Source organism: Convolutriloba macropyga, chromosome 11 (assembly GCF_964194025.1).
Source record: "Convolutriloba macropyga chromosome 11, txConMacr16.3, whole genome shotgun sequence".
In the NCBI taxonomy this organism is placed as follows: Eukaryota; Metazoa; Xenacoelomorpha; order Acoela; family Convolutidae; genus Convolutriloba; species Convolutriloba macropyga.
The window spans coordinates 40537043-40557987 of record NC_134478.1 but is presented as its reverse complement, the minus strand read 5'-3'; the positions used below and the strand labels follow the sequence as shown (position 1 = coordinate 40557987).

At 36.5% G+C, this 20945-nt stretch overlaps 1 protein-coding gene across 3 annotated transcripts in view; it reads left to right on the top strand.

The window, feature by feature from the left end:
* The first annotated feature begins 5384 nt into the window (after nucleotides 1-5384).
* The window catches only part of LOC142349473 (netrin receptor UNC5B-like), a 35448-nt gene continuing 19887 nt past the window's right edge, over nucleotides 5385-20945 (top strand). Inside the window, exons 1-5 of one of the 3 annotated variants that reach the window (XM_075401058.1) lie at nucleotides 5385-6185; nucleotides 13298-13600; nucleotides 13940-14185; nucleotides 14672-14845; nucleotides 17452-17562. In XM_075401058.1, the coding sequence (XP_075257173.1) occupies nucleotides 13300-13600; nucleotides 13940-14185; nucleotides 14672-14845; nucleotides 17452-17562 (832 nt within the window). In that variant the 5' untranslated portion in view covers nucleotides 5385-6185; nucleotides 13298-13299. Of the gene's footprint in view, nucleotides 6186-10431; nucleotides 11224-13297; nucleotides 13601-13939; nucleotides 14186-14671; nucleotides 14846-17451; nucleotides 17563-20945 lie in introns of those variants that run through there. The other 2 variants (XM_075401059.1, XM_075401057.1) reach the window with 2 other exon arrangements.

Sequence of the window (20945 nt, the reverse complement as noted above, 5' to 3'; positions counted from 1 at the left end):
ACATCGATTCGATGTCGGCTGTTAGGGCTATTGGTCCTTCATGGAATCTGAATATTGTTCCAATCAAGCCGTGTAGCAGATCAGGTCCTGCTAGTAGCTTATCATTCAGGCATGTTTCTTTGTATTTGGATGCGGCATTGCAAACACGTCTTACTTTGACAGGCTTTTTCGGGTTTAGCACTGGATGGTGGGGCAAATAGCATTCTTTCCCGAAAGTGCCTTTCACTTCGGACTCGTCCAATATCTTTACGAATCCTTTTTCTACATCTGTATCTATTGACTGTTGATACAAACTCTTCAAGTTTGGGTCCCTTTGGAATCTTCGCTCCAGTGAGTAAAGCTGACCCAAGGCTGAGCTGTAGTTGTTCGGTAGGTTTGGCTCTGGTTCACTCCACAGCATTCCCACTTCGTACCGCTCGCCTGTGAACTTCGTCGTACTCTCTAGCATCTTCTGTGCCTGCAGTTCCTTCTTTGACTGACTGACGACGTTGATTTTGGAAGCATAGGTTTCTATGTCCCACCAGGTTTGATATTCTCAGCCACTTTCACATCTTCTGTGAAGGCGAAATGACAAACATTTTGTCTTCTTTTGCCCGTCATGGGTCCACTGACTACCCATCCTAGCTCGGTTAGAACGGCGAAAGGTTCACTTCGTGTTCCTATCTTATAGTCCAATGGGCGTTGTAGCTCATAAGCATCTTGACCAAGGATGACGCCAACTTCCATCAAGTTGAAGCTTTTGTTGGGTAGAACACTCAAGTGATTGAAGCTTTGCTTCAGCATGTTGTAGTTGTAGTTTGTGTTTCCCAAGGAGATTGACGGGTGTGCAAACGCTTCGATTGAATGCACCTTTGAATGTAGTCCCTTTATTTTGAGAGGAACCCTTTCTGTCTTCAGATCCTTCGTTCCGTGTATGCCAGCTATGTTGAGCGTCACACCGGTGCCTTGGGCCCGTAACTTCTCTTGCACACTTTGATCGATGAATGAAACCGTTGATCCACTATCGAGGAAAGCATATGTGTTCAGCCTGTTGCCACCGCTCTGTATTGAGACAGGAACTATCTGAAGAAAGCTAGTAACTTCGTTACTCTGGTTGATTGTTGCTGCGCTTACGTTGACTGCATGATTGCCCTCATCCATTTGGTTTTCTGAGTGTAGCAATCGGTTGTGCTTCTTGATGCATCCATTGATGCCGCACGCATTGACTTTACAATCTTTGATTGCATGCCCTTTGCCTAGACATCCGTAACATAAGCGTTGCTTCCTCACTGGTGCGTACCGATCATTCACACTCATGTTCCTGAATAATGGACAGTTCCATATTTTATGAGTGCCATCAGCTAGCGGACAGTGATCACTTTGCGTTTGCTTCGTTTCTTTCACGTTCGAACTTGCACTAAAGTTCGATGTTTTCGAGAACCGTTTGTCTCTATTTGTGCTTCTTCGGTCTTCTTCTCTTCGCTCTCCCTTGAAAGCTGAAAACCCTTCGTGCACGAATGCTATCCTTGATAGCCATTTTTCAGACATAATCAGATCAGGCCAATCTTCATCTTTATCATCAACATAGAACCACCACTTCTCTTTGAGAACTTGGGGTAGCTTATCTACTGCCATATACAGTGTCGAGCTTGATTGCAGATCACCAATCTGCTTGTACTCTTTGAGCACATTCACAAAGTTCGAAACAATAACTGAGAAACTGATCAGGCCTGTTGAGTTGTGTGGTTTCACCTGACTTGCTTTGCGAAGGCTCTCCAGTTGTGCATCAATGATCACATGAGGCCTTCCAAAGTTCCTCTCCAGAATGCTCCATGCAGCACCATAGAACTGTCCAGAACAGCCCATTCCAGAGATTGCTGACCTTGCCTTGCCTGTCAGTAGAGACTTCAGATGGCTCATCTTCTCTGAGTCTGGTATTGGTCGTTGATCCACTGTAGCAATGAACATACTAGACCACTCCGGCCATTCGAGAGGGTTCCCGTCGAAGTTGTTCAACTTCAGCTTTGGTAGGCTACTACTACCTGAATAGCCAGTGTTGTGTCGTAATAGACCAGCTCTGGGGGAAACGTCTCGTTCTTCAACACTTGAGGATCGGTCTCGTGAACTGCGATATCGTGAGAAGTGACTTTGCCTGTTCACTTCAGGGGTTACTTCGAAGCGAGCTGTTGATCGATCTGGTGTTAGAGGGTTGTCGATTCTGCTGGCCCAGTCAGAGACATCTCTTTTCTTGGGGGTCCAGTTGAAAGGCGATTTGTCTCGAGCACCAGTTGATTGGGAACGAGCATCATGGTTTTCTAATGCCGTTTTCTTCACTTTGCGCTCCAGCTCACGCTTTTCCTCCAGCAGTTGATGCTTGGTTTCCAAATCTTTCATTTGCATTTCCAGCTCTAGCCTCCTCCACTCGAACCGTGCCTGTTCCAGTCGCATCTTGGTTTCGAACTCGATATCAAACTTCTTCATCCTTTCCTCGCGCCTTTGCTTTGCTGAAGATGTTTCCGAAACATTCTCCGTCTCTTGGCCACTTGCTGTTGCTCCATTTTGCACTGTTTGAGCAACTGGGCTGTCCGTTGGGTAGTTGTTGTGGCTCTCGCTGTCATTCACAGCTTGGGTTGCGTTGTTTTGCTCTGCATTCATTTCTGGTTGCGTGCCTTTGCTTATATATGAAAGCCAATGATAGTCCAAACTTGCTTTGCACTTCCTTGCTTCTTTCAGATGTTCTTCAACGAAATTTGCTTGGTAGGGCACAAGCTTGTTTCGACGCTGCAGTTGCCTGGGTATTTCTTCCTCTAGGAGGTGGACGGTCTGTTGATAGAGGACCTTTAATTTGTTGGGTCGATCTGAATCTTCAATTATTTTGTAGCCAAGACTTCTTTTGGTGTTGACTTCTTCCACTAAGTCTCGGAATCTCTTGTCGTATCCGTGAGCTGTTGATTGAAGCTCCTCTCTGCTGGTTGTGCTCGAATTGCCCGGTTGCTGTTTGCTTTGCTTGTTCCGTTTAAACGAGGTCAATTCTTCAACGTGTTTTGTGAATTGCACTCTTCTGTTCGCCTCACTGGCCTGTTGCTGTTGATTTGTTTGACTCTCTTTTGGGGTTGCCTTCGGTAATCTCTTCATCAAGTTGGACAGCAGTTTGCCTTCCACTGTCCGGGTCGGCGGACCAAATGTAACGGCTGCTCTCCTATCAAAGTCAAGGAAAGCTTTACACCGCCCAGTTCATTTCAGCGGTTTCAAATCTGTCCGGATATTGTGTTTTTGCAGTTAAATTCTGTGAACTGTATTATCCGCTATACTGTAGATTACCGTTGCATTACTTGTTGCTCAATTGCTCCTGATAACTAATCGCTCAGCTTTGCTGTTTAACAAACTTGTTTCTCTCAGAATAACAAAATAATTCGAATCGAAACAATCAATTTTGCTCGAGTTTTGGTTAATAACTCAAGTTATAATTCGAAATTGCAAAATCCCCTATGTACAACTCTAGGTAACTGTCCTAGCTACTGGTTAGGGCAAATAATTTCGGTCTCCGATTTCTTAATATTTTCGGAGAGTTTTTTCCGATAATCAAAATTTTCAAATGTAACCAAATTCGCACTTTGTGCTTCTCAGCGCACTCAATTGCTCAATAGCGCAATCAGTGAACTACACTAGGCTTCGTTAAAGCCAGTAAGAGAAACTGACTTTATGCTTTGCACAAAGTTTCTCTCACTTAGGAACTTCGTTCCTCAGAAAGGAGGTTTTGAGAATATCAAAGTTAATTCTCTTTTCACAAGTCAAAGTAAAGTTAAGACTGTACAATCACTAATATGATCTACAGAAACAAGACACGATAACAAGTAATTTACCGCTCAAGAAAGCGTGCTTCGATACGCACTGTATGTGAGTTTAACAAGACAAAATTAACGAGTTCCAACTGATTTTTGGTAGTTTTTCAAGCTCCTTTTATGCTGCTAGTCACGTGAATTTACATGTCAAATTCAACTGTTGATTGGTTGTAGATAATAATGTCGACAGAATGTGAACACTTTTCCATAACGTCACTTTTTCAGTGTAAATTTTATGTCATGGGAAATTTGTTAACCATGTAGAAGTTTTGTCGAATATTCTGTATCAATAACAGGTTGATTCACAATCCAATCGCAAAGAATCTGATGCAATACTGTTAAGTCGTAGTATTGTTTTGCTGGTGGTTGAGGTAGTTCGAGTTTGAGTTATAGTTTGACTTCATGAATGACGATTGCGTACTAATAATAGTTGCTAAATATAAATGTTCAAGAAAATGAACAAATCCGTATGACTTCAATAGAATGTAGCATTAAATTTCGCTTTTCATGCTATTCTAGCTTTAAGGCTTGAAATGACCTTGAAGCGCTATTCAATTTGATTTCTGAGTAGTTAAGCTCAGCCGCAATACAGCGCATTTCGGCGGAATGTTCCCAAAAGTTAAAATCTCGATAACTCTCTCTAAAAAGCGAAATTCAAAAATCCACAATTTACGCTGGACAAGCTTTCTTATGATACCACTCACAACTCTCTACGATGAATATAATGATCAGCCAGGATTGACTCAACAAAAAAACCATTTGATTGTATAGTTTCTCCCCCACTAAATTGGATCGGAACTTGTTAGGATGTTTTTAACTTGTTAGGATGTTTCCTGGACTTACATAATAATGCGCTGAAATGCGCTAAAACTTTGTAAGAATTGCGATGAATATTCAGCATAGAGGCGTTTTCTATAGAGGGTTTTTAAAACAGCAAAAACAAACCGTTTGAATTTCTACTACTGTAATTGTGGAAAGCCCTCAGCTGATTTTATCTCAGCTGATTTGTCGCCTTCGAGTATATTTTGAAAGGTACTCCAATATCACAAAAAGTTCAGGATTGTTTTATTTCGATATAGGTTTTTTGGATGTTTTTACCTGGTTGAGTTTTTTTAGCTATTAGAACTAGGATACACAGGAATCACTGGTAACACAAATTTTAAATGGAGGCAGATTGTCTGTGTAATCTATCTGCCAGAAAGAAAAAAAATTATTTATTTGCTCTATTTATTTTTAAAAGCCTGCAATTCTTATAATCTCGTACGGAAAAAGAAAAATGAAGCAATTAAATTGTTACCGTGTATGTTATAATTTAAAAACTTTGTTTTCCAATATTTACTCCTTCGGCATTTTATTTGTTTTTCCTTCAATTTGATTGACTTTTTCAATGCATACAATTGATTCAATCATGAAAACCATTTAAATTTTGCCTTCAGGAGAAACCGTCAATTTTCCAGCCAACCAAATTCGAGCTCTCTCCTGATTGGTTAAAATACGCGCATTGTGAAGTAGTAAATTTCGCAGTGTTTTGTGAAATGAATGCAATATGGAAAAATACTTTTCCTGCTGAATTGTTCTGCTGCTCTTTCTTTTCCTTCCCATTTTCCTTTTGGTGGAGATTTCTTTTTATTGTTGAAGAAAAAGTAATAATTACAAAAGCGGTAAATTAAAACCCACTTCAAGTTATAATAGCGTTATCATTCGAGGGTGCTTTACAATCTGTAATTACTTAACAGACGTTGCGCCCAATTTTGTAACCCGGCTTTCGTTTACCCATTTTCGGTCAGACTTTGCCTAATTTTAGAACTTCAAAAATTAATTTACCGTTGCGCTTTCAAACTTCAGAAACCCGTTCATGCAATTACGTTAAATTGCCAGGCTAAATTTCGCCCATTTGTTCGAAATTTACGGGAACAGGAGCATAACAAAACGCGCATTAAGAAGTTATTGTTAGTTAATTGCCGTTTCCGAAATTTATAATAAGCTCGTCTCATTAATATCCAATTCTGTTTAATTCCGAATTTCATTCTGTTATAACGTGATCACATAGTTTTGAGTTTCTAGCGGTACATTGTTTCAATATCCATTCAGAAAACCGACTAGACTTTTATCAGTCAATTTTAACGAATTTGATGGCTTTTTTCTCAATGTTACCTCAAAACACACCGCGGCGCCTTTGTATAGACCCGAAAATCCATTGATAGATTTACTTCATGCATAGCATGCTATAACCCACTTTTACTTCAGTCGTTCTGCGGAAGATATTTTTTGTGTCAAATTTACAGTCGAGTTGATAAATAAAAGGCTGCTTGTCAGAAAGTATTTTGCCACCTTTTTTTGCACCGAAGAATTGTCAACGTACAGGTAAGAAATGGTAATCTGTCATTTTATAAATCATCAGATATAGTTCATATTTGAACTCTTTAGCGTACAGAAATATTCTTTAATAGAACTACTGTAGGTCAAGTTTTCATGAGCTGTTTATAAAAATTTTGGAGCAATCTTGCTCTTTAAGGGGATAAAAAACCAGGTGGGTAAATGTTTGCAATGAGCGAAACCTATTAATGTTATTTGAAATTTGCTTTCGACAATATCAAACAAATTATAAATTTGCATATCAATAGTTACAACCAAAATCACCAATTATAATAGTCTTTGTTAAAATTCTTTTAAAAACTGCAATTTCCATATAAGTTATCATAATGAAATATCCTTAACTCTGATAAATCAATTGCATTGCATAAAGTTTTGGATATGACAATGTTTTTGAAGAGTTTCTTGAGTCTTGAACTTCTTAGCGTTTTCAAGAAGCATTAGTAAAAAAATTATCAAAGAATTAAATCATAAAAAATACTTTTTGCACGTGCAAGAGTTGAACGATTTAAAAATTATCATAGAATTGAATAGATTTCCTTCTAATGGTAAGTTTTTGTTGTGGGGCAAAACTCTGAAAATTGTTATATATCATTGAAAAATGATGTTTGGTTTGCAGGCAAGATATAGTTTACAAAATCGAAAAACTTAATTTATTTAATTGTTTTTTTGATTGAGAATATATCGCCTGCTTGTGGATACTAAAGTTGCTGTCTGTTACATATAAACTAATTTACACCTAATATATCTAAACAATATTTTGACACTACCTGCATCAACTACAGCTGAGAAACTTTGGGAAATTGAGAAGAATGTCACATTGCAAATTGAAGCAAATTTTTTTGGGGTTTAAAAGATGTTAGTCAATAAAATGCTGGCGTAGTTTTTTTTACCCTGTTGCCAGTTATTAATCTGACCAACCGATTCCTAAATGCGAGCTCATTCGGATCAGAATTAATAAAGTACAAGCATGCATATTGTGTAGGCGGATGATCATGTAGTTGAATACAGTTGAGATAAAAATTATCGGGATACCTTCAGAAAGTATAACAACTTTATTACCTCTAAACTTAAAGTATGTTTTGTTTTATGTAACTCAGATGACATCAGCTTTTCTGCAGTAATGCAAAAATCATCACTTTTATACGCTTTTTGACTTCAAATTTACCTTCTGTAAAAGTTTTTGGATCTTTTCCGTTTGTGCTCCCCTGTACGTTATGCACCCTTCAGTTACAGAGCACGTGCCATTACACAGTAACTCATTATGTAAAAAATATGGCACGTCTGTCTGGGGGTGGGGGGCAAATAATTTACACCCAACAAGCTGGGGGCATAAACAGAAAAGATCCAAATTTTTAATGTTACGACCCTTCAATTTTCTAATTGATTGCAATCCTGTCCTCTCAACGGGGCGAACTGGTCCACACTGCGGGAGTCTTCCAATGCTCTATCTATATTGCGCTATCTTTTCAGGCTTTTTTTTAAGATCACAACTTTTTTACTGGTGTGTATACTCTAACCGTTCAATTGTTTTTTGTTGCTTTTTTTATAGAGTTTTCAATATTTTGTTGCTGCTTTTCTTTATAATTAAAATGCTTTGTAAATGAGGAACGGAAGATTAAGAAATATCTAAAAATACAAATTTGTCAGTCGGAAAAGTTTGTTGTGGCGGTTAAATTTCACTTGAAATATCTATGAAAATTGTCGTTCAAACTTTGTATGTTTTTGGTTGAAAATCCAATTTAAGTCAAAACTTTTCATCAAATTGTGCACTTTTTTTCCTTTAAAATCCAAGTTTCCATAGTTTAATGTTTTTTGTTTTCAAAACTCAGGGTTCTCCATACATTTGAAATTTTTTTAAGTAAGGTTGAAATTTACCCAGTTTGTCAATTTATCTTTTTTAATGTTGTATTCAAAAATTGTATCATATTGCATGTTTATGTTGGATGTAGTATGCTTTTAGTTTTTCATTTTTACTTCAATTTTTTTTAAAACTTCTACGTTTTGTTTAGTGGAATCTAAGAGGAGAATTCGTTGGCACCTCACAGAGCAATGTTGGTTCAACTAACATGTTATTTGTTCCTCAAGTATAATGGTTCATTGATGCAAGAAAAGTGCTTTTAATCATCAACAATCAATTTCAAATTGTATGATCAATTTCAAAAAACTGTTCAAGTGTTCTTATCAGTTCACCTTTTTGTTTATTTGTTCATATTCACAATGAGCTTCAATAGTGAAAACGAAAGTAAACATGCACAACAATCAAGAGTCTAATTTCGGCTTTAGCTACCTATTGTTTGATACAGGTTTTGTTTAAATGGTGAAAACAGTTATTATAAAAAACCTAATTTGTGTCGATTAGTCTATACAATGGTGTTTTGTAAAGTCTGTAATAGATAAGTGGTTAATTTTTGAGGGCAACTCTTTGTTTTATGTTACTAGCTGTCGTGTTTCGATTGTTCATAATGTTTGCTCAAAAATAACTCTCATAACTCTGATTTTTTAATTTTTTTTTTGCAAAATATACAGTCAAAATTAATTGAACTAACGCAAATACTTCAGCATAATTGAAGAGCAGTTTTCAAAGTAGTTTTTTTTGTAAATTTTGAGCTGGTTGCTTTTTAAAAAAGGATTGTTTATCTTTTTTTGTCTTGTTTTGGGTTGTATTATCTTTTTTTTACCATTAGGGTTATGGTAGTAGGTATATAGATAGTGTACAAATCAGTGTGTATTGATTGACTGTCTGTAGAAAGGTAATCCAATTAGCCTGACCTCTTTTCAAACCCTGATTGACCTCCTTTTCTTCACCCCTACCCCCACAAACACCCCTCCCCTTGCCTTGTATGATATCTCTCCTATTTCTATCTCTAGTACTTTCTATTCCCATTGAGTGCACGCGTGTTCATGTATTTTATAAGGATAATATATGCGTGAATACTTTTTAACACTGGAGTATATGTGAGAAAGGTAACTTAAGGCGTATCACATGCTCAAATACCTTGTCGACTTTTTCGCTCTACTACATTTAAATTCAATCTGGTTTCATTTCTGATGTTACCTTTAATCTTCAGGAAATCGAACACGTCGCCCAAAATTCGATTTTGGATTTCTTCACGCTTTTCTTTTACATTTTATTTACAATTTCGTAGAATAGTCAACAGATTTTAAAACACGCAGTTTATTGTAGAGGATATTTGTACATTTTTGGCGCTTAATTCTCTTTAAGTTTTACTTAAAACACTAACCAAATCGATTAACTTTTATTTGTTTGATTTTTAGTCGGCTAATTTTCTGATATACCCCGCCAAATAGTGATTCGCATTAATTATCATCGTTTCTGATGAAAATTGTTTGAAAGTCGCCCGTGTGATTGAGGAACCCCAACTAATGTTATTGATTTCTGTTTAAGTGTTTGTTTGGTCTGGCTTGGCTAATTTAATAAACCAATTAACAACCTCAATTGTCTAAGACCTATAACTAGCACACTTCTTAATAAGGGACAAATATTTTGAAATGAACCTTAACTTGTCCTAATAAATTAAGCAAATTGCTTTCAAAACTTTCAAATTGCCCGAAAACAGTAATTAAGACGAAACAGTAATTGCCCGAAAACAGTAATTAAGTAATGATATTAATACGACGAAACGTCTGCCACGACAGGACATATTTCTACATTGTTTAAGACTTGTCATAATCCTCATGATTATAACTCATAATCGGATTTATAACTCATCGCATAAACAAATATTCACATCCTATAATTTTACACTTTTTCTCATACATGGACTAAAATCAGCAAATCTTGCTGGGAGCATTTTTGGTGCCATTTGACATAATATCCAGCTAATAGAGCTTTAGTTTATATTTTTTCAAAGTTATCAAGCAACGTGTTACCATTTCACAATTAGTTGTTAGCACGTTGTAAACAAACTCATGTTGAGTTGAAGAACTCCGCAAAAATCACTATTAGCTAAAAATCACTAAATAGCTAATTTTGTGCTTTTAAAAAGACAAAAAGTCGATTTTACAAAACCGATTTTAAAAGCTTTCTTGTTGAAACTGTCTTTTTATTTCCTGAGCAACTAATTGCAGTGAGCATTTACATAAAATTAAAAAAGCCCCAAGGCAGAATAATAAAATAAAAATTTATCAATAATTATTTATTTAATTCTTCATTGCTAAAGCACATACATTCATAGCTTACCTGTATTTTTTGTTTATGATTGTTATTTTAGCCAACTTTTGCTGCATTATTAAGAATGAAAACACATTTTGCATAAATAAGCAGTTTTGGCAATTATGAGTGCATTAAAAAGATTTCTTAGCGCCCATTAGGCGACTTAAAAATACAAGATAATGCGATGATTGTATAAATGGCTAATTAATGATACTTATAATAGTTGTATCTTGTTATTTCAAGTTGTGCATCTTTTACAGTATTATTTAGTAGTAGTCACCCCCTCTTTAGATAGAGTAAGACACAACACCACTTTGCTACTCAAAACACGGCTAAGAGTGACGTCTTAAATTACGACTAAATTACGGCCAGGTAGTTTTTTCAAATCTCAGACGCCACTATTTGTTCACTTTCTTTACTTTTTGCTATTACTATCACAACAACACCCAAAAATAAACACTATCACTCCAAAAAATCCAAAGTTATCCTTGTAAAGATAAACAACGTCAGCAATCTCATTGTTGTTCCTGTTGTTGTTGTTTTCCTTGTTTATCATAATTACTCGAACAAGCAAAGTAAATAAACAAACAAACAACCAACCATAATCAGTCAAGCCAGCCCATACGAATTTCCTTTTCCGCATTATTCGGCGTCAAAAAATTGCTAACATTTAATTTGCTTTCCGCATTTTATAACTTACAGCTGAGAAGGCAGTCTTGTTAAGTTATGAATAAGTTATTGGATTATGAGTTATAAACCTGTTGGAACCATAGTTAACATATCAATCAGTTAGCAAATTTAAAAGCATTTCATTTTATTTTCTCACAATTATTGAAGATTTGAATATTCAAAGTAAGTACTTTCCATTTTTTCGTACTTCTTAGTTGAATTTTTCACATCGAGCAGTTTAGATACAAGCTCTTTTTTCAATTCTTTTTTTTTGAAAAAAAATGCTTTTTTGAAAGTTTCAATAAACTAAGAGGTAAGGATTTTGTTTGCTTTTAAGTTATAATTAGAGTTATAATCTTGGTTATAAATCTAATTCGAGTCATTAGTCATCATAAACCTGGATATCTAATTGACTAGACGCTTCTTAGTTATAGTGGGCAGGGATCCATTTATAACTAGGGCGGTGGCTTACGTCTTTGAGTTATAAGCAGCCATAAGAGGCGGAAGCAGCGAACGTGAACAAAAAGAGTCTCTTGATTGCTTCACACCTTGTGAGTTATTCCCCATCTGGGGGTAATATAGGCGCGGGGGTGGGGTGGGGGAGGGTTCAATTTGGCTACATGGGCGGTGGTTTTTCACTCTGTCTCTTAGTATGAAACCACCGCATATGACATCAAAAAGAAAATTGCATATTTCGCCCTCCTGAAAATAAAATTTATTGATATTTATGTCATTTTCATACAAAAGTTTTTCAAATTTTTCCAGAAAATGATATTTATATGAAACAATAAGTCTCCTATTAGGAGGTGCATGTGTCGTTATGGGTGTTGCAAGTGTTCACAGTTTAGTATAGTATTATAGTCTATTAATTTTGTTGTATTTTGGTTGCTCACAGAAGCGTAAAATTGCAGTGAAGCTGTTCCAGATGTGTCAAGTGATGGTGCTTTTGTGAAATATTTTTCAAATCAAATACCCGGCGCTCTGTTTATTCAACGCGAGTGAAATGAGGGGCGCCTATTGATGCTTGGATTGAGGGCTATGACATGGTCTGTTGGCTTTATGGCCATGAATTGAGACATGATTCTGCTATGGCTAATGGGTTAACAGTCCGCCACTTTCACACTTACTAGCTTAGCAAATAATAAAATGTAAACAACCACACAAGTCACAAAAACAACAACAACTGAGATTGACAAAGACATTTGTTGTAAAATAGAAAACAAATAAAAACATCGATAAATTGTGCGTTTTGTAACATATTTGTGCTCTTTGAAAATTTTGATGCTCAAATTTTAACAAATTTTTAAAGTTTTTGTTCAGAAAATGTCGATATTTCTCTTGAAAATTGTTTCGACAGAAAGATTTATTGTTTTTAAGGAGGTTATGCGCTATAATTGATTAATTTGTTTTGAAGTTGGGGTATGTCTACGCGTCCTACGATAATTTTGAGTTATTAGTTGAGGCTTGACTTTTCAAAGCTAGAGCAAAGTTAGCATGGCGACGTCGCGCGAAACTTTCGTCTGTCGGTTAGAGCGAAAATGCGCCGAAAAGAATTGGCCGAGATTAGTAGTTATAACCAGGGCCAGTTATAACTAGGAGTATAAGTGTAAGAGAAGTTATAATCCTCATAACTAGTTTATCTCCATTCAGTCAGGTACCCTTAGACTGAGGGCCTCGCGTGGCGTGTATCTAAGCTGAATTCTTACGGTCACAAATCGCAGGACTTTGGGGTTGGAATCCTTACGTTTTGTTGATTTATTTGTTTTTGATATTTATCTAAATTAAAGAATTCTCTAACTCTCCCTATTAATCGGACCCCCCTCCAGGCTTCTATGATCTGGCCGCCTATGGAATAGAAACCCCAACCCAATCTGTTCGCTCGTAGCCCAAGTTGAAAGATCAGTTTGTTCACGACAGGTGTGAATTTACCCCGCAGGTAGGCTAGGGCACCTTGCCTTTCATAGATGTAATCAGACATCAACACGAGATTTGATCAACTCATAAACTCAATTTGTCAAATTGTTTCCTAGTTTTCGGAAATTTTCCTTGTCAATCTTTCTCATGATTTCTAAAATTTGAGCAAAATGAGTTTAATTTCCATTTTCTTTTTAAACAAGTAGTTCTTTTTTGCTGATTTTTTGCCTATTTTTCATTTAATGTACTCACAAAACATGTTTACAAATTTACGAATATTTTTGCTAAATTTTTTGGCATCTATTGAATAAAATTTTACCTACATTTTTAGTTTTTGTTTTAGCCATGTATCATCTCGGGTCAACGTCAAATGTCAAACTTAGCGCTTTAATATCACTGCTAATCTCGAGTGCACTATTAAACTTCATCAACCCAACAGAGTGCACTAGTACGTCAGAGGTCAAGAGTTCATTTGTGCTGCAACCCAAGCCAGTGTACTACATTGTGAAGAGTGACGTCATTAGTCTTCAATGCAGGGCTGTGCACGTGGCCAAGATGGCCTTGAAGTGTAACGGGGAGTTTGTTCAGGTCAGCAAGTATACACTGACACAGGATATGGAGAATGACACGGAAACAATCACTATGAGTAAGTATGGACACTAGGAAAAACCGCAAACCAAGTAACCCCAACCCGCCCCACACCACCTCATTTTAATACCCAATAGACTATACTCTTTTAGGGGTTTTAATTCTTGGTTTCAGTTTCAAGAATTATTTTGTTCTGAGAATTATTGCAAATATTAGAAGAAAAGGCAGAATTAATAGAAAATTTTAACAAACTCGCATTAACTCTTCGGTTCTTACGGACGAACTGTACAAAAAACGATTCGATCAGATTTCTGATGTAAATAATATTCACAACGTCTGTTTAGCAGACATTCGTTAATCTTGAAACGAGATGATTTAAGCATCAATGCCTTTATAGATTTCACAAAACGAGATCTTGGAGCTGCTGATGCCATTAGCATGAATAATGGCGCCTCCTCCGCCCTCTCCTCGTCTGCCAAAAGTGCAGACGGCGGTTCCAACGGTGGGGGAGGAGGTGGAATGGGTTCTTCTAATGGGGGAGGGTCAGGAGGGAACGACTACCTAGAGTGTGTATGTGTAGCGTGGAGTAGGAGCAACAACTGGTACGAGTTTGAGAGCGATTCTTCTATCATCAGACAAGCATGTGAGTATCTCAAGTTGTTCCAATTTTTTTTGAAGTATTGTCACAATTTAGGATTTATTACTCAACATTTTCTACAATTGTTTAACGTTATTTTAGAAATTGATTTCTAATGTTGACAAAACAGATTCATATAGTAGTTTGCAACCATTTTTCCTGATATTTTCAGTTTCTGATAATTTTAACTTTGTTTCTGCTGTTTAATTTTATTTGTAATTGGTTTTACAAATTCTGATATCCTTCATAATATTTTTCTAATTTTTTAAAAGTTTTTGACATGCTTTAAAGATTCTAAATTGGTTTTTACAAATTTTAAATTGGATTTTGTTTCGCCTTCACCAAGGTGAAAGAACTATTGAGGCAGAGCGGAGACAAATATATAAACAAAACAGAAAAAGCCTAAGCTCGGTGAAACTTAAGAACCTATGTTTAAGATCTCGGATAACTTCTATTATGACTTTTAGGAATAAAAATGAATTCATTTTTCAGACTTGAAGAAATTCTTCCCTCGCGAGCCCCTTCCACTGGAGGTGGAACTGGGTAACCAGGCGGAGTTTCTCTGTTCTCCCCCAGAAGGTCAGCCTACTCCCCAGGTATACTGGACCAAGAACCAGAAGAGACTTGATGAGGATGACCCCAGATACCACATATCCAACAATGGAAGTTAGTAAAAAATAACTCCTTTAAATCTTTTTGAACACTTTCTTTCTTAAAAACAAAATTGCACGAGAACTTCCTCATGAGGCCAAAAAGATCTGTTAGATATTGTAATTTCAATACGCGAAACATCGTTCCATATATCAAATGCCTCCGTTCCAAAAAGTTTGAATAAACGAGTCGATTGTACCCACCACAAATTCGGTGATGAAAAAACTGCTGTAAATCTTTACTCATTTTGAGCAAGCATTACTCTGTCCACATATAAACGATTAATTATACGATCTCTTGTTAACATTTTTTAATTCATAGAGATTGATCAATTTCATCCTAATTTTCGAATCCCGATGGCTGCGATTTCCGAGTTGATTAGGCAGAACTAAAGTTGTTTTAATCATAAATTTCCTATTTTTCCTGTAATATAACAAAAATCCTCGAAATATTTACTTTCAAGCGGAAAAGAAATTCGAAATCACACGTAGTACATGCATTTAAATAATTCATTCAGAGAGACTGAACCGGAATGAAGAAACGCCGTGACGTCATTACCATCAGTATCAGCATTTCATTTTAGACTGATAGAATAGATGCAAGTCAAGTGACTTTAAAAGGACATAGCAGCAATACAATGAAAGCAATCTATGGCATCAATGCTTACATATTAGGATACTGCGTTTTTCGACATTGAAACAGAAAGGTCATTGAATAGACCCATTGTGGGGGGCCATTTGATAAATTACTACACTTTGTTCAAACTCTTTGGGGGCTGTCAGTTGCCACTGTTTATCAACCCCCTCCCCCCCCCCCCCTAACCTAACCCTTCACCCCTTCTTTATCGGTTCTGGGTATGTGGTAGAACTAGCCCATAAAAGAAGAAAATCAGTGCTTGAAATTGTAAGCAGGCTTGAAAAGGGGTAAAATGAAAAATGGGTAGTTGAATAGATTAGGTTTAGTTGAATTGGGTTAAAAAGAAGTGTTTTACTCGCTCATTGTGAAACACTTATCCCCCATTTAAAATTTCAATAGTGCAGCTACAGTGCACACTTCCTGTCTTTCCACGTGGAGAAATTGTGAACAACTGAACAAATCACACTTCCATAATTGACTTCCTTCTAATTTGGCTGAAAAAGGCTTCTTTCACTCTTCCACTACGAAATACAAAATTCATTTCCTAGATTTATATCACGTTTCCCCTCCTTTCGCTGGGAGCTGCTAAAAACTTGTACCCCCACCCCACACCTCAAGATCCATTTTCACTTAAACTCCCTTCCATGCAAATTCTCTGCCGTTGAAGAGATGAAAATGTTGAAAGCGTGACTAAATTTCGTAAAACGCATTTCCTAAAACTGTTTCCGTCTGTTCAAAATGTATCTTAAATTGACACCGTTTTTCCCTTTCAAGAGCCTCTTTCAAAACTCAATTATGCTTCATGCTACAATTACGTTCCCTCCCCTGAAACTTAACCGTGCGTTCCATTGTGAACAAAAATTAGCTTGACAATTTTGAGAAAATGAAAATTTGTTCATAAATACAGTGTTTATTAGTGTGTATGCAGCCATTATTGCTCCGGGGAATTTATGTGCTGTTATAGCAAGATTTAAGGAAAATTCTGCTTTCAAGGAAAACTGTCTGTTTTTAGTTGTTTACTTAAAGACTTGAAACATTGATTTAAATGCGTGATTAGTAACTAAATCGTCTCCAATTTATTGCCCCGATCGGGCAGTAAAAATTGATCAATAAATCCATTTTTTCTTTGTCATATTAAATACTGGATCGTTAAACAAACTCATTCCGCTCTTTTACTAAATAAAAAGACAGTATAAGTTCAAACGCGCTTGCTAGAAGAGAAAAGGCTTTTAATTTATCGCAGAAATGCTAAAATTCTAGATAGTGTTCCCGGTGAATCCCAGAAAAATATCTAATCGTCAAATAGCCCATACCCCGTTGAGCTTCGGGGCGCTTCTAGCAGCCTTGTTGCCCTTGCCCATATCTAATCGATAAAATAGCCTCATCCAAGTTAGCAATAAGTTGTAATAAAATTGGAAAATCTGGAAAATATTGCCTTGGAAGAGAATTAATAGCTGGGATATGTTTGTAATAGAGACATTTAATGGCCTTAATGCGTTTTGTATCCGTCCGAAATTGGATGCAAATCTGGCTGTTAATTGCGCAATAGCCCCGCTTAGATTATGTAATTCTTATGTAATGCTTATGTAATTGCAGTCCCGTCTAGAATGACAGTGTGTATAGCTCTTTATCCCTGTTGGACTTGAAGTTAAGCCCCCAAAGTATATTGCCACAGTAACTTTAAACACTTTGGGATAAGTTTACTCGCAATTAATATAACCCGGATTTGCTACACTAACTAGCCATGTAACTAGCCGGTTATAACTGGGCTAACTGGTTATAATAAAGTAATATCTAGCTAATCACGCCAGTTAATGTCTGCGATTTGGACAGAACTTTGACATGCCGTTTTACCCCCACCTGGTGTATGTAATGTTTCATTTCACGCGACAACACCGCGCAGGTGTTTTTCTTTTGGAAAGAGTTGTTTACTTTGATTATTGTTTACTCGGGTGTAGTGGGGATTGTTGATTTGTTTTGTTTAGGGACTCTGCTGATTCACCAAGTGACCATGGATGACCAGGGGGAGTACTTGTGTCTGGCTAAGAACATGGCTTCTCTCAGAATGTCACATAAAGCAACTCTCAAAGTCACAGGTTGGTATTTTGACCTCAAACTACATATTTATAGCTATTATGTCCTGAAACTTTTCTCATAACTGTTCCGTCCTGTGTTTCGATTCTTAATCATATCCTCTTCAAATTGCAGATATTGAACGTTTCATCAATAATTTAAATAAGCATTTTCTTTCTGTAATTTTTACCCGAGCATTTTCTCGACCCGCCATTTGTACTAGTCACATTTTTTGAGTTCTCGAATGCAATAAATGCAGTAGCAAGAATTCAGGATTCATGACTCATTGTTGAATAAGGTATCTTGACCACAAAAATACTTCATAAACTCTGAAAATTCAATTAGACTAACTTTGAACTTAAAACTACTTCATTTTTAAGAAGGAAAAGGCAGTAAACGAGGTTCAGGCAATGATGATGTCGCAAATATTTCCGTTTTTGCCCAATTTCGCCCAGTTTTTTTCTCATAAGTGAAAACGGTTTCTTCTGTCAAAAAAATGTATGTGAAAAGAAGTGTTCGATCTCCTCTTCTACTTTACTTTATTGAAAACTCCATTAGGAATTTATGCGATCTGATTATAAAGGTAATTGCGGGTCCGATCTGACAACCCGCATCCGTCTTTTCCTCCATTCTCCCTTTTCCCAAATTTAACACTTCCCCAATTAATTCACGCTTCTCGCTTTGCAAGGCTGAGTTAAGATGAGATTTAAATTCAGACATAATAATTAGATGTTGAGCTCACGCGGAAATTATTCGCCAGTTTTCATATATTTATTTATGGGAAATCTTAGCTTGTTTAGTAGTTTAGTTACCTTTGGGCAACTAATCCACTTCCTAGGAGAGGCTTATCTTTAACTAATCATCACTAGGTGACTCATTTTAGTTATGATTTCACGCCTCTTTGGGTTTTTCAATTCACGCACTGCGTACTATCCGAGGAGAAATTTCCCTCCCTCGGTAACTTAAAACTTCCCCACAATCCCAGATTTTTGAACAAATTTTAAAACAGTCTCTGATTAAAATTCAAGAAAAACTGTCAATGTCAGTAAAGTGAGCAAATTTAAGGCCTAATCTGTTTTCACGCATGTCAATTTTCCAGTGGAGTAACCCTAGGTGACAAATGAAGCAGAAAACATTTAGGCCATCATCCTATTTTGCCCAGGTTAACCCACCCCTATCTATCTCCCTCTCAGACATTAGCCCACTCCCATCTCGCTGTGAGTTAATCACCCCATCAATCACAGTCCAATATAGGTGTCATATTTCCACGATACACCGGTAAACTTTCAGTAATCCCAGTCCTAATTGGAATATTTTGGGAAGCTATAATTTCATCATCAAAGCTGTTAATCTTTAACGTAGGACTATACAATGTTTAGTCATCATCATCGCAGTAATAGTTCCAATATTGCTATTGGAGAAATGGTATCACGTTTCGTATTAATTTTCACCCTTTTCTTGATCTAATCAATTTTCACCTGAAATCAAATGACAATCCAATTTAACTTCATTAGCCAGAGTCTGCAAATATGTGGACATAAATGCTAATGGGCAATTGGATACTTCCTTATGTCTATAAATTTTAATTCAACCCACACCCCCCACCAAAAAATTTCCACCGTCGCAGACCAGCTCAGTGTATATTTTTTTTACCTTTGGTTCTCCCAATTTGCCCAATTTGCCGCTTGTGGTTCTGTTAATTCGACTCCAATTTCATCGACTAGCTGACTAACTTGGCGTTTCGTGTTAACAGAATGAGTCACAGCTAGGTTGTTGTTGAAAAATAATTTAAGGTAATCAGATCTTTTAGGCTCCTCGATATGACTGCGTTCAGTTATTCGTCTGGATTTTTTGTCTGTTTTTGTTGTGAATTGCCTTTTTGTTTAATCAGTTCTGCTGATTTCTGCAATCCAAGGAAAAACCCCAAATTTCAAAGCAGTTGCTTCGTGCACCTTATATGCCGTTAATTGCTTCCCGAATTGGAATTGTTACCTGTGTAATTAGAGGGAGCAGAAGAAGACCCCAGAAAGACCAATGAGTCAGAAAAAGTTTTCACGTCCGCCCTCTTTTTTGTAACTTCAAGGACAAAATTTAAAGGAATACTTCACTTTCAAAGGAGCTCAATTTTCAGTCTTCCTCAAATTAGTCCCCACCTAATTAATACAGGGTGATGTTACTTTCTTTCATCATTCAGGTTTAATGACTAAAATTTAGATAATTACTTCCCCCTAAAGAATTGCAGCAATTCTGATATTTGTATGCTATTTTTTCTTCTTAAAGGGAAATTTGCTCACAGGTTATATTAACAGCTTGCTCTAAAGTTAAACAAAACCATATGTTTATATGTTCAAACCAAGTAGGTCAGTGTGCAACATAAGCTGCGGTTTTCATCGAAGAATTTGTTTCTCCAAATATTTGTATAAGCTTTGATGATCTTTCGAGACTAGTACAGACTGTGCTAATGTAAGTAGTATTACATAACATTGCTTTTTTGACATCACAAAACTTGAGACTCTTACGTAATGTTTTGTCTCGACTGTTCATTTTATGCAGGCGATGAAATGCGCGAAAGGTGTGAATGGAAACCAGGATTTAAGTGTTTGAAAATATGTGTGAAATCTGTTCACACTTTGGCGTGTTTATTGCTCTGAATCAAATGCAAGTTGATGCGATTTAAATGCAAATGAGCTTCAACTCAGACTGCCCATTTTCCATTCTTCTGGGAATTGAGACAATTGACAGACATTTAAAAGAATTGATGACTCCAACTTGATGTTGAAAAATGTTTTCACTCGTTTTTTACTTCCCGTTCAGCTCAACACGCTGAAGATGCGCTTAAATATTTGTTGATTTGTAATCTCAGCCTGTTTAGCATATTGCAATCACTAACATGAGATAAACAATCATTATTTATTTCAAATGCCTCGAATAACGTCCATATCATAGTGTTGGAATATCATAGCAGAGTTATCCACCAGAATTAGTCACTAAGATAAATTGTAACAGGTCGTTTGAATTTTTATGAGGCATAATTTGTCAAAATTGCTAACAATTTAGCCTTTTTGTTTTTCCTAAATCGACTATTTCAATTTCTCTATGGACATAGAGGTGGTGATTTATGGCTATATAAAGTATGAGCTGGTTATGCCAAGATTGATCATTTTTCTACAGGGTTGGGCAATTAATGTCAAAATAACTTATTCGTGAGTCATAGCTAGGATGATATTGTGAGTGGTGATAATGTTTCCATTACTAACCAGTCTTAGTTAAGTAATTTTGACTGACCGATGACTGCGCTATCCATCACTTAAATGCCTTTTTGTCTTGCACAAATGGCAACTAATGGGCTAATATTACAATTTTACCTTCACTTAGTCGCCCTTTGTGATTTTTCAATTGTTGCTTT